This window comes from Aquarana catesbeiana, linkage group LG06 (assembly GCF_042186555.1).
Source record: "Aquarana catesbeiana isolate 2022-GZ linkage group LG06, ASM4218655v1, whole genome shotgun sequence".
Classification (NCBI taxonomy): domain Eukaryota; kingdom Metazoa; phylum Chordata; class Amphibia; order Anura; family Ranidae; genus Aquarana; species Aquarana catesbeiana.
In genome coordinates this window covers 394,289,679-394,303,495 of record NC_133329.1, presented here as the reverse complement: position 1 = coordinate 394,303,495, position 13,817 = coordinate 394,289,679, and the positions used below count along the sequence as shown (strand labels likewise).

General features: G+C 42.6%; 1 protein-coding gene across 1 annotated transcript in view; it reads left to right on the top strand.

The window, feature by feature from the left end:
* Positions 1-12,209, top strand: part of CNOT9 (CCR4-NOT transcription complex subunit 9) — a 28,014-nt gene extending 15,805 nt beyond the window's left edge. Inside the window, exons 5-8 of the mRNA XM_073634373.1 lie at positions 2,236-2,345; positions 2,580-2,678; positions 6,637-6,728; positions 11,587-12,209. Of these exons, the coding sequence (XP_073490474.1) occupies positions 2,236-2,345; positions 2,580-2,678; positions 6,637-6,728; positions 11,587-11,755 (470 nt within the window). The 3' untranslated portion in view covers positions 11,756-12,209. The remainder of the gene's footprint in view (positions 1-2,235; positions 2,346-2,579; positions 2,679-6,636; positions 6,729-11,586) is intronic.
* Positions 12,210-13,817: the final 1,608 nt, after the last annotated feature.

The window sequence follows — 13,817 nt, the reverse complement described above, 5'->3', positions numbered from 1 at the left end:
CAGATATGAGAGACTCAGAAGTAATTTGCTAGTCGCGCTCAGTCGCCCCGCAAGTCGGATCGCCACTGTGTGAACTGGCTAGTGCATAAATTAATCGGCCTAATTTGCAGCACAATCAGCCGATAGCGATTAATTACAAAAATACCATAAATCGTCCGATATATCGGTCGACCTCTAAATAGAGCATTTTTTTTTTTCTTCTCAATCAGCAAAATATCCACGTGTATACATCAACAGATGTGGAAGGGAATAGGCTAAATACTGTTATATGCTTCAGAGCCTTTTTTTTTTATTTGTTTATTTTTTTTAACGATCCCTTTATATTTAAAGTGGTTGTAAAGGTGAATGTGATTGTACAGTAAAACCTTCATTATTTTTTTTTTTATTATTTATTTTTTTTAATATAACCTGTTATACTTACCTGCTCTGTGTAATGGTTTTGCACAGGGCAGCCCCGATCCTCCTCTTCTCAGGTCCCCCATTGGCGTTCCTGGGCCAGCTCAGTGTGTCCATAGAAACACAGAACACGGCTCAGTCCTGCCACCTGCTCCCTCCTCACTGGCTGTGATTTGAAAGCAGCAGGAGCCAATGCCTCTAGACTAGGAGTCTCAAACTCACAGCCCTCCAGCTGTTGCGGAGCTACAAGTCCCATCATGCCTCTGCCTGTGGAAGTCATGCTTGTAACTGTCAGCCTTGCAATGCCTCATGGGACTTGTAGTTCTGTAAACAGCTGAAGGACCGCCAGTTTGAGACCCCTGATCTAGACCTATGATAATGGAAAGAGACATTGCTCTCATGCACATCGCCTAGGGTGAACCGAGCGGGTACCTATCAAAATTAGGTACCCACTCCCCAAAAAAAAAGAAATCTATAATGTGCCAAATGTGATGATGGAGGACATATAGCAGAACTTCCCCCTTTTTTAAGTGAAGTTCTGCTTTATGGTAAAAAAACATTTGAAAATCTGTTCCCCAAGTCCCCCCACTTAAACACTTACCTGACCCTGATCTCCATTTAGCGTTGTGCCCATCTGCAGAGGCTCTTCTCTCTTCTCACAGGAGATTTGCCAGAAGTCAAAGCCTGTGAGGAGGGGGGAGGGGCCCAGCAGCCTTGTGTGTGTCTATAGACCAGTGATGGTGAACCTTGGCACCCCAGATGTTTTGGAACTACATTTCCCATGATGCTCATGCACTCTGCAATGTAGATGAGCATCATGGGAAATGTAGTTCCAAAACATCTGGGGTGCCAAGGTTCGCCATCACTGCTATAGACTCACAGCCTGGCTCAGGATCGAGCCTGCATGATTTCTGCCATAGCCAAGCGACTTACTGTGGGGAGAAGCCAAGAGCGCTGGCGAGGGACCCCAGAAAAGGGGGTTCGGGTCAGGGCTGCTCTGTGCAAAACCATTGCATAGAGCAGGTAAGTAAAACATGCAATCACTTTAAAGCCAAACAGATGGCAAAGTACACAGAGAAAACACCAACAGCGTATGTGGGCTGATTTACATGAAAAAGGAGATGCGCTATATTGTCAAAAGTATTGGGACGCCTGCCTTTACACACACACATGAACTTTAATGGCATCCCAGTCTTAGTCTGTAGAGTTCAATATTGAGTTGGCCCACCCTTTGCAGCTATAACAGCTTCAACTCTTCTGGGAAGGCCGTCCACAAGGTTTAGGAGGGTGTCTATGGGAATGTTTGACCATTCTTCCAGAAGCGCATTTGTGAGGTCAGGCACTGAAGTTGGATGAGAGGGCCTGGCTCGCAGCCTCTGCTCTAATTCTTCCCAAAGGTGTTCTATCGGGTTGAGGTCAGGACTCTGTGCGGGCCAGTCAAGACTGGGATGCCATTGAAGTTCATGTGTGTGTAGGCAGGTGTCACAATACTTTTGGCAATATAGTGTGTGCGTATCCGATCATCCACCCTCTAGGTCACCCTTTATCTTGGTGCTGCAGCAGGAATTGGGGGGGGGGGTAATTATATTATCAAACTGTTCTTTGCCCCGCTGGTTCTTTTTTTATGCTACGTTTTATAGAAGGGGGGCAACATGCAATAGCAAAACTTGCCGCTGAGGTGGAAGACTTTAAATGAGTTTTTCTTATGTTCTTGCAGAATATTGCAGTACTCCTGGGATAGGAAGATTTAAATCTCTAGTTTTTTTTATCTGTTTTGTATCCTAATGTTCTATGCATCATGTCCAAGTTTAATAACCGTCTCGTTACTGTTGGTAACAGGAGCTCTGGTGAAAACAGATGAGCAAGAGGTCATCAATTTCCTGCTGACCACAGAAATTATTCCACTTTGTCTGCGTATTATGGAATCTGGAAGCGAACTTTCTAAAACTGTAAGATTTTTCTTTCCTCCCCATTATCTCCGTTGAGAGAAATTGTTACTTTCCAGCAATTAGACCCTTTGCCCTCCATGTTTATTGCCTATGGCTTCTTCCTGTCTCCTATCTATTACCTCCCCAGATTACAAATCCATCTGTCTGTGCAGCTGCCGTCATATTTTAGAGCAATGACTTCTCTTCCATCTGCATGTCAGAATTTAATAATATCTTATTTACTTCACTTTTTAGGTAGCCACTTTTATCCTTCAGAAGATTCTGCTTGATGACACTGGCTTGGCCTATATTTGTCAGACCTACGAGCGCTTCTCCCATGTTGCTATGATCTTGGTAATCCTTCCTATGTTCTTTACCTACAAGTGCCCTGGGCTGGGTGTAGGCATATATAAAATATATATATATATACTGTATATATATTTATATTATTTTATTTTTTTTTTTTCATAAACGAAGTACAAAATAACTTTGCCAAAAATAAATAACAAAAACTTAAACACAAAAGTGATTGTAAAGGTTCAGTTTTTTTATTTTTTTTAAACAAACATGTCATACTTACCTCTGCTGAGCAGTTGGTTATGCACAGAGTGGCCCCGATCCTCCTCTTCTGGGGTCCCTCCGCAGCGTTCTTGGCTCCTCCTCTTCTCAAGAGTCCTGCTGGAGAAGCACTCTCTGACGGGACACCTGTGCGGGCGCGCTCCTGTGTCATGCTGCTGCGTCTGTTGACACAGACAGCAGGACTCGGCTCCGCCCCCCCAGGCGCCTGTGTCATTGGATTTGATTGACAGCAGCGGGAGCCAATGGATACACTGCTATCAATCTATCCGATCAGGACACGAGACACCGGCCGGAGCTGATGCGCTCATTCCTGTCGTGGGAATTACGAGGCTCAGGTAAGTATAAGGGGGGGGGGGGCTCGGGGGCGCTGCTGCACTAAAGGTTTTTCGCCTTAATGCATAGAATGCATTAAGGTGAAAAACGGCGAGGGTTTACATCCTTTAACCTCAAACAAAAGTTGCTGCACTACACAAACGCCCATCCCTCTGAGGATGTTTGCGGGAACTAAATGTGTAGGGGCGAGGCCTTGGGGCTGACGTCATCACGCATGCACGTCAAGTCAGGCGGCATGCTGGATTGTTGCATGCATGTTCTTAACGTTGTGCTGTGAGTACAACACTTTTAATAAATTACCTTTAGACCCCCCAGGATAGAGAGGTCACTAGCTGCTCCATTTCCAGGACAGCAATGGATAACCGCTACCAGTTATGGGTAGATATTATGCCCGTTTCTCCTTACTGTGCTCCCCAAAATATTGTGAGGCGTGCAGTACCATAAAAAGATCGCTATTTATTAAAAATATTGTACTCACAGGACAATGTTTAAAAACACACATGCAACAATCCAGCATTCCATAGGGATTGATTTCCTTTTTTTGGACTTTTTCAAGGGTTTGAGATTTATGGGACTATTTATTTTTCACTTATATTGTTATTGTTTCAGTGCTTTAAATAATAATTATTCATTGTTATTTGTTGATGAAATATGTAGTAATGCACTAGGACTCCTCACCATACTTTGGGGCGTACTGTAAGGTTAAACGGGCATAATATCTACTCATAACTGGCAGCGGTTAACCTTTAATTAAACAAGAGTTTACTGCCCTTAGTGTATCTAAATCTTCCCACAAAACAACAGTCTCTATCAAATAGAGACAGCGGCACTCACTATACCCCGCATAAGAATATAAATAGCAGAAATAAAAAGAGAAAAGTGTTGCGCTGTCCAATGTTAATTTCGTCGACTAAAACATTTTAGTCGACCTAAATGAATACTATTTTAGTCGACTAAAACTAAAACAGAGATAACTAAAATACGACTAAAACCAAAATGGCGTTTTAGTCAAAAGACTAAAATGGTACTAAAATTAAAATGTCATTTTAGTCAAAAGACTAAGACTAAAACTAAATTGAAATTTGACTTCAAAATAAACACTGGCCTTTAGTGGCCTTTTGTTCATACCTCCAATACCTTAAATAATAACAGATGAGATTTTTCACTCCAGCAGTATATAATGAGTTTGGAAAGTGTAGAGAAATGTTCACTAATTCATTACAATTTAATTACACCCATTTAATTTCAGAGGACTAAAATGAGTTTAGTCGACTAAATCGTACTGGAGATTTAGTCGACTAAATACGACTAAAACATTCGCAGAAGACTAAAATGGGACTAAAACTAAAATGCCATTTTAGTCCTAAGACTAAATCGAAATGTGCTGCCAAAATTAACACTGGCGATGTCTCAAAGTGCTTAATATATTTTATGAATAAACAAATAACATAATGAATACCGTAATTCATATTTAAATCACTGAAGCAATAACAGACAGTCTAAGTGAAAAATAAATAGTCCCTTAAATCTCTTAAACTCGTGGAAAAGTCCAAAAAAAGGAAATGAATCCCTATGGAATGCTGGATTGTTGCATGCATGTTTTTAACACTGTTCTATGAGTACAATACTTTTAATGGTGTTCCTTTTATGGTACTGCACTCCATCTTCTGTATATGTATGTTGTGGTGCCCTCCTAATGACACAGAAAACCACATATAAGCAATGTGTTAAAGGGGTTGTGAAGGCTTGTGTTTTTTCACCTTAATGCATCAAGGTGAAAAAACACCTGTCAGCGACCGGCCCCCCAGCCCCCGTTTTACTAACCCGAACCCTGGGAGTTGACCCACGGGGACGCGCTGTCTCTCTGCCCAGGGTTCTCGGCTCTTGATTGGATAGATTGATAGCAGCGCAGCCATTGGCTCCCGCTGCTGTCAATCAAATCCAATGACATGGGGGGCGGGGCCAAGTCCTGCATTCGGCCTCTATGGACGCCGAACGCTGGACTCAGTGCGCCCGCAAGGTAACCCCCTCGGGGAAGCGCTTCTCCGAGGGGGTTACCTGATGTGGGGAGGAGCCGCGAGAGCCACCGAGGGACCCCAGAAAAGCAGGATCAGGGCCACTCTGTGCAAAACGAGCTGCAGAGCGGAGATAAGTATGATATGTATGTGATGTAGAGATATATATATCTCATATATATATCTATATATCTATATATAGATATATATATATCTATATTATAGATATAGATAGATATAGATAGATATAGATAGATATAGATAGATATAGTTATAGATCTATATATATATAATTATTAGGGGTGCAACGGATGCTCACCGATCCGTGATCTGAGTGGTTCACCCTGTTTGGATCGGCGATCCGCGGAACTCTTCGCTGCCGCGGCCATCTTGGTACACCCGGGGGCGGCGGTGAGCTATTACAGTGGGGGAGATTGTGGATATTACAGTGGGGGTTATGTTTATTTGTCTTGTGTGTTTTTTTTTTTTTCTGCTGATCTGAAAATGATCCGAGGTACGATCCGATCCGAACACGATTTGCCTGCCTACTGGCGCTTGGTCCTGGAGAGCAGCAAATCCAGCCTCTGCGATGACAAACAAATAACAGGCTGGGTATATAGGATATTGACAGAAGAACGGCGTGTCATTCTGCCCTGAAGAGAGCAGCTGGCGCTGGAACAAGAGGTGGTCAGGGACAGTGCTGTAGTGTAAGCAGATAGGTAGAGACTGGAAGTATTCCTTTTGCTTTTAAAGTAGTTCTAAAATCGAAGTGTTTTTTTACCTTCATGCATTCTCTGAATCGGGTTAAAAAAAACTCCCCATTATTCCCTTTCCCTCCTTATACACTTGTCTAAGGCCCCCCCCCCCAGGGGCTTAAACGCGTCAGTGTTTTCATGAATGCTGGAACTTTTAACCCTGGATAGCAGCAGCTGGAGCCATTGGCTGTGAGGAATACGAGGGGGCAGGGATTACTCTAACTATGTGTGTCTATGGATGCACACAGCCTGGATCAGGAGTGCAATGGCATTGGTGGACCCATAGCATTGCGTTTGCTGAGAGGGGCACTCGGATAAGAGGTGCGGACAGCACTGGTGGGGGACTTCAGAAGAGGAGATAGGTAGATAGGTCTTTTTTTTATTATAGCCCTCCAAAAAAAAAAAAGCCATTAAATCACTTTAAAATGTGTAGCGCCAACCGGAGCCTACCTACTGGCTGTTCTTTGTCACCGAGAGAAAAACTCAGAGGTTGCCAGGGCAGCTCTGCCTTTTTTCTTTGTTCCTCAGACTTCAGCATGGTGTGTTCTTCTATATTCTAAGATAAAATAAAGTATGTGCAGTGTTCTTTGAAAATGGTGGAATTTTAATGTATTTTAACTTATTTTCCAGGGTAAAATGGTTCTTCAGCTTTCAAAAGAGCCGTCTGCCAGACTACTGAAGCACGTTGTCCGCTGTTATCTCCGCCTGTCTGATAATCCACGGTATGTTCTGTGTTTTGGGATTCTTGCAAAAAAAAAAAAGCAAGCCTGTAATGCCTTTTAATGAACTAGTAAAGGTTCTGCTTAGAATGGAAGATATTTTTTTTCTTTTTGAGGACCAAGGGGAAGATTTTATCTCCAGCTTGCTTGAGAAAAGTCCCTCCTTTTACGTCATCAGGGCAAAAAGCGAGGAGAAATCCCACTGTTTACTGGTGTCACTGGAGCAAGAAGTAAATGGAAATTTTAGGGGCAGATTTGATGGACCACTTGGTCCTTTTCTGACATTTCTCTTCTATTATTTCCAAGGTGGCACCAGTCGCATGAAACCTGACTGCTTCTAACTGTTCTGTACGTTATCTAAAAAAATTTTTTTTTTTTTGGATATTAAAGTTCTAATTACCAAAACCTTTATTACAGCTACTTTAAGAATCTGCTTTGTTCCCAGGATTCATTAGAAATATATAGTTCACTGGCACATAGAACTCTATTCACCATCTCAGCAGACAATGGTAATTACATATTTCAAAAAATGGGCTGTTCCTTTGACCTTAAAGAGAAGTCCACCCTAACACTAAAATTGCTACATCCACGATCTAACACTAACCGATCTAACCCTGTAAAGAAGAAATCACTATAAATACCTTTTTTTTTTTTTTTTTTTTTTTTTTTTTTTTTTATATTGGATTAGATTTTGGAGTAAGGCAATCTGTGTCCCATTGGGAGATTTCCCTTCACTTCTCATCCATTAGAATTAACCAAAGAAGTGAGAGGAAATCTCTCCCTAAATTAGGGAATCCCTGGTTGTTATCCGTGTCACCATGTCCCCAGTGGAAGATTTACCCTCTTTTCCTGTTGTGGTGACAGCCTCAAATTTGGGGATTTTCTTCACTTTCAGTTATAAAGGTTACCAGGACAAATAGGTGTTCCAATCCCTCTTCACTCTATCCAAAACTATAACAAATGTTTTGCCTTTAGTTATACTTTAAAGGTAAAGGTTTCTGAACCTGTTACGTGCTCCACCCATATTTAGGGTGTAACATGTTCAGCATGCACCCCCTCTCCCTTCCTCCCTGTGACAGTGAGTGGGGGATCTTCTCCCCCGCACCCGCTGTCACAATTTGAAAACAGATAAAACCTAATAAAGATAGAACCCGCGCTGTGGAGAAAAATAAATAAAATTGTAAGTAAATATTGAATAAATTCAAAATGTACATATATGGGTGCGTTTACACACACACACCCATGTACATATGTAGTAGGGCTGCCGCTATAGTGCAAGGTAAGTACCCCAAAAGACGTGACAACAGAAAATTTTATACTCAGCACTGCCCCTCTAAATCATGAATATACATATACTCGCATCAAATATGTGTCACGTGACAACATGTATAGCAAAGTGCCAATCAAGTGCAAAAAAAATGCATTCAATAATGTTAAAAAAAAAAAGGTGCAAAATAAGGTACAATCAAAAAAGTTCATCAAGTGCGAGGTATAGGGCTGGTGACACGTTGATGTAATCTTGGTGACTTCCTTTGCTCCCCTCCTGGGTCCCCACTCACCAGATGAAGATTATAAATATGCCTATGTATATCAAGATGATGTCTCCTGTCCAGCAGATATGTGGGTTGGTTGTGCCTCAGAGAATGGAATCTTCTCTCCTCCACCACTTGATGTAGATCCTACATACTTTACCATAGTGGTTTGCTATCAGTGATGAGGAGACCTTAATGCTGGATGGAAGCCTCCATACTCTGACTTGAACCCGGGAAAAAAAAAACAATAAATGCACTTTTTTTTTTTTAACCCGCAAAAATTGTGCATTTATTTATTTTTTTATTTTTTTATTTTTTTCAAAAGGTAAACTCATCCTTTAAAGTGGTTCTAAAGGCAGAACGTTTTATCTTTAATGCATTCTATGCATTAAGATAAAAAGCTTTCTGTGTGCAGCAACCCCCCTTAATAATAACCTGAGTTCCCTCTCGAGCCAGCAATGTTGCACAAGAATCAAGAAGTCTGGGGACTCTCCCTCCTGATTGGCTGAGAGCCGCGGCTCCATGTCTGAGTGGACACACACACAGCAGTGGCTCGGCTCGGGTGCCCCCAAAGCAAGCTGCTTGCTATGGGGGCAGCAGGGAGGGGCCAGAATCGCCGGCGAGGAACCTGAGAAGAGGAGGATCCGGGCTACTCTGTGCAAAACCATTACACAGTGCGGGTAAGTATAACATGTTTATTTTTAAACAAAAAAAAAAAGACTTTAGTATCACTTTAAGCTTAGTGCAGAGTGCTATGAGGGAGTGAGAACTCCTCAGTATACTTATTAATGAGCGTAGTTGGTTTCTAATCTGATATTTTTCCATTACGTAAGTATGCTGTGCTTCCTGTGTAGTAGGAAGCCAACCAACTACAGTGGTTGTGCTTTAGTGGTTATTTCATTACAACTCTGTTAGCTCAGAGACACTTTCGTCATGGAGGTTGAGAATGGTGGAAGGGGGAGTTTAACCACTTAAGGACCGAGCCTCTTTTTTTTTTTTCTAACACCCTAGTGAATAAAATGGCGGTTGTTGCAATACTTTGTCACACCGTATTTGCGCAGCGCTCTTACAAGCGCACTTTTTGGAGAAAAAATACACTTTTTTTTAGTTAAAAAAATAAGACAACAGTAAAGTTAGCCCATTTTTTTTTACATTGTGAAATATAATGTTAGGCCGAGTAAATTGATACCCAACATGTCACGCTTTAAAATTGCGCCCGCTCGTGGTATGGCGACAAACTTTTACCCTTAAAATCTCCATAGGCGACATTTAAAAAATTCTACAGGTTGCATGTTTTGAGTTACAGAGGAGGTCTAGGGCTAGAATTATTGCTCTCGCTCCACCAATCGCAGCGATATCTCACATGTGTGGTTTGAACACCGTTTGCATATGCGGGCGCTACTCACGTATGCGTTCGCTTCTGCACGTGAGTTCGGCGGGACGGGGCGCGTTTTAGAAAGTTTTTTTTTTTCTTATTTATTTCACCTTTTATTTTATTTTTATTTTTTTTCTTTTATTTGAGAATCCTTGTAAAGTATCACAGAAATGTCATTAAGGACAAAAAAAAAAAGAAAATATAAGTAGACACACCACTATCAGGGATCGTCTAGGACAGTGATGGCGAACCTTGGCACCCCAGATGTTTTGGAACTACATTTCCCATGATGCTCCACTACACTGCAGAGTGCCAGAGCATCATGGGAAATGTAGTTCCAAAACATCTGGGGTGCCAAGGTTCGCCATCACTGGTCTAGGACATCACTTCATTAGCTGACCACGATGGAGCCAAATGCAACAATGAAATCCTAACATAGGCGATGTGTGACATTTAGAGAGACACAATGGATGGGGTGCATACCTTTTATTTTTACACAGCAGAGACCACTCCTATCGGAAACCAGACCGCCGGCCAAAAAGGAGGATAAACTAGCTGCCATAACGATATTCTTCTTCAAAGTAAGGACGTATATCGGCGTGCAGCGGTCCGGAAGTGGTTAATCTCTGCAATGATGAAAATCTGATGCAGTAAGCGATTTTAAAATTTAAAAGCGGCTTGAAAATGATGTAAGAACTTTTACAATAATAACTAAAAATAAACTACAGTATAGCCCAACCTATTCAACACAGAGGAACTCTTGAGATTACTTTCCAGTCTCAGGGAACCCCTACTAAAAATTACTATATCTACAACTCATGATATGTTAGTGTGAGGGTCAGCAGGAAGAACTATCCTTATATTTGTGGTCATTGGAATAAATCCTCCTTACAGATAGCTAAAAAGATAAATGGTGTCAGTGGGAACCTATGTGAGAGGCAGAAATTGCTCAATACTCAAGGAACCCCTAGCAATCTCTGGAGAAACCCTGGTTGAGACATTTTAGACAATTGTGCACTTCTAACCTTCTGGCCATAGTTTGGGGAAGACCCCTTTCTGTTTCAGCATGACACTGGGCTCTTGTGCACAAATGCAGCTCCATAAAGACATGGGTGGAGGAGTTTGATGTGAAGGAACTCCAGTTGCCTGTAGTCTGACTTCAACCCTACTACAAACTGCTGATAGTGAGCCAGGTGTTCTCATCCAACATCAGTACCTGACCTCACAAGTAGGCACAAATTTCCAGACACATGCCAACATCTTGTGAAAATAAAAACTCAGAAAGGTACAGGTTGTTGGCCTCATATGGGGGGGTGTCCTCCACATGAATGTGATCTCCAATAAGCTAATATAAATGTGATCTCCAATAAGCTCATATAGATGTGATGGGCAGGTGTTCCCAAATCTTTGGCCATATAATGTACATGCTTGCTATCAGGGCTGGTGCAAGGATTTTTGACACCCTAGGCGAAACCTCATTTTGCCACCCCCTGACTCCACCCCTTTTGCCCTGCCCATGTATACCCTACCTTTTTAATGAAGCGCCCTTTAAATGCAGCCTCACCAGCGCCTTCTAAATGCAGCCTCACCAGCGCCCCTCAAATGCAGTCTCACCAGTGCCCATCAATGAATGTTTGCTTGCTTCCATTCATTAGGGAGTCGGGACACAGACACAGTCCTGGGCAGCCGCTGCGCCTCTGACACTATGTGCAAATGGAGCGGCGGCTAGCTGTTGATGCTGAGACTTAGTTGCTTGCTGCAATGAGAAGAGGGTAGGACCACCAGTGGCCGGGCGCCCTAGGCAACAGTGCACCCTAGATGGCTGCCTAGTTTGCCTAGTGGTAGCACCGGCCCTACTTGCTATGTATTGAGAGTGCTTGCCATACGTGTACTATAAAAATGTTTATTACTGTATGGATGAATTGAGCAAGCTTTGTTTCATGTTGCGTTCCAGAGCACGAGAAGCACTGCGACAATGTCTGCCTGACCAGCTGAAAGACACCACATTCGCCCAGGTCCTGAAGGATGACACCACAACCAAACGCTGGCTGGCTCAGCTTGTTAAGAACCTGCAGGAGGGGCAGGTCACCGACCCCAGAGGAATACCCCTCCCACCTCAGTGACCATCGGCATAGGAATCCCAGACACAGCTGCACCACGCAAATAAACACAGCAAACGCACTTGGACTTTTTAGATGATGATGATTCCTAACCCATTGGTGTCACAGCCTCACAAATGGACAATTCCTGTTACCGTTCTTACAGCTCTTCTGTGTAAAGGACGCAGGTATCTCCTCTTAGCGAGATATTTCACCAGAGGTCGAACTGTAAGAAATTGTTCTTGTTGACCAAGAGTTTGTTGCTTAAATACTGTCCAGGTCTCTGGATGGTGGAGAATCCTCTTCTTTCATAATGTTTACAGAATAACACGTAATCCAGCCAGTCCTTCTGGAGTTCTAGCTGCAGCACAAATGGGCCAAAGCATGCACCATACACTGCCTGTTTTCCCCTCTACAATTCTTCCAGAGCTTGTAGCTGTGTCTGAATTTTGGATATAATAAAGAAAAAAAGTTTTTTTTTTTTTTTTTTATATTTTCTGTACGTAGCTGTTCAAATACACAATGCACTCGTTTTACAGCAATGTTTTCAAATAATTAAAACACATGGCTTCTTGCAGGCAAATGCAATTATTTCAGTGTTTGTGGTTTTCAAGATGTGCCAGTTTTTTACTTATTTCTTCAGTTTATTGCTGTTGGTTATTGAACGCTTCCAAGTTGTTACTTTACATTGACAATGGAGAAGCAGTGTTGTCAACCTAGATCAGAAACGCAACCCAAGAACAAAAATCGAATTTATTGAAGCTTACTTTAGTTATGGTGGCTGCAATTTAAATGAGGTTTCCTTTTTTTTTTTTTTTTTAAGCTTCATCCTATTCCCTGTGAGCTGCTAATAATACATAATAATCTTTCCAGCCCTCTGAGAAGTGCATCCTTTCTGTTAAAATCCAAGGTAAATTACTATGGGAGGGGCTACAGGTTTATCTGTATTTTTATGCCGACATTGATCCGACATCAGGGTCCCTGGATTTCTGACAAAATCAATGGGTAGTTTTCCCCCAGTCGTCTCACAGGATGGTATGTGTTGGGCTCCTGCCATCAGGACCAATAACACGAAGCCATGTCAAAGTTTAAAAGGAAGTCCTTATTCATCTTTTGAGTTTCTTCCATCCAGGATAGATGTGTTGCCTGAAACTCTAAGACCCCTTTCACACTGAGGCGCTTTCACGCTAAAAAAAAGCGCCTGAAAAGCTCACGAAAACCTATTTTCATTAAAATCAATAAATGCTTTCACACTGGGGCAGTACGTTGGCAGGGTGGTGAAAAAAACGCCCCTCTGCACTGAAATGATTGGAAAGCGTCTCAAAAGCGCCTGAAAAGCTCTTCAAAAGCGCTCAGTGTTTTACTGGCAGATTACAAGCGCCTCAGTGTGAAAGGGGCCTTAAGGTAAGGACTCTGCTTCTTAAGCTGGCCTGGGTTTCCACCTCCAACAACCCTGAGCTTTCCTCAGGAGACAGGGGTCCTGGAGCCGTTACTGACTGCCAGGCGGGAGTCACAGCAGCACTGCATTACAACCACAGTAATAACTGGTGGAGCAGAAAACCCTGGTGCTAGCATGAACCACCGCCCATGCCCCATTACTTTACATTGTAAAGAGAGGGGCTGGAGCCGATCATAGACTTTATGGTGGCCCCCAGCTGAAGGTATGAGGGCATTCTGGAAGCTGTTTGATACGGTAAGATCCGCTCGCCCCATCTACACATGGTTACAGTGACACCTGCAAATAGTGTTGCTTTTACTGACTCTTATTACGGAAGTTAACAAGTCCAACCAGTGACTATTCATCTGATACGTTTTGATTATACATGTTGCAGCAGGTGAGAGATGTGAGCAGAGGGACATGGACTGCCTATGTACCTATATCATGTAATACTCAAACACCCATGTAGAGTCCCTTCTATATTCACATAGACCTGCAACCAACCGTGTCCTCGCATCACGGCTACATAGCATTACCATGGCAATGCAATGGACAATGTGAGCAATTGAGGACTGTACAGCCGCATACATCTGTGACAGGGTTGCGGCTCAATCAGAGTATAGTTATCATTGTGTGTGAGCCCTGGGG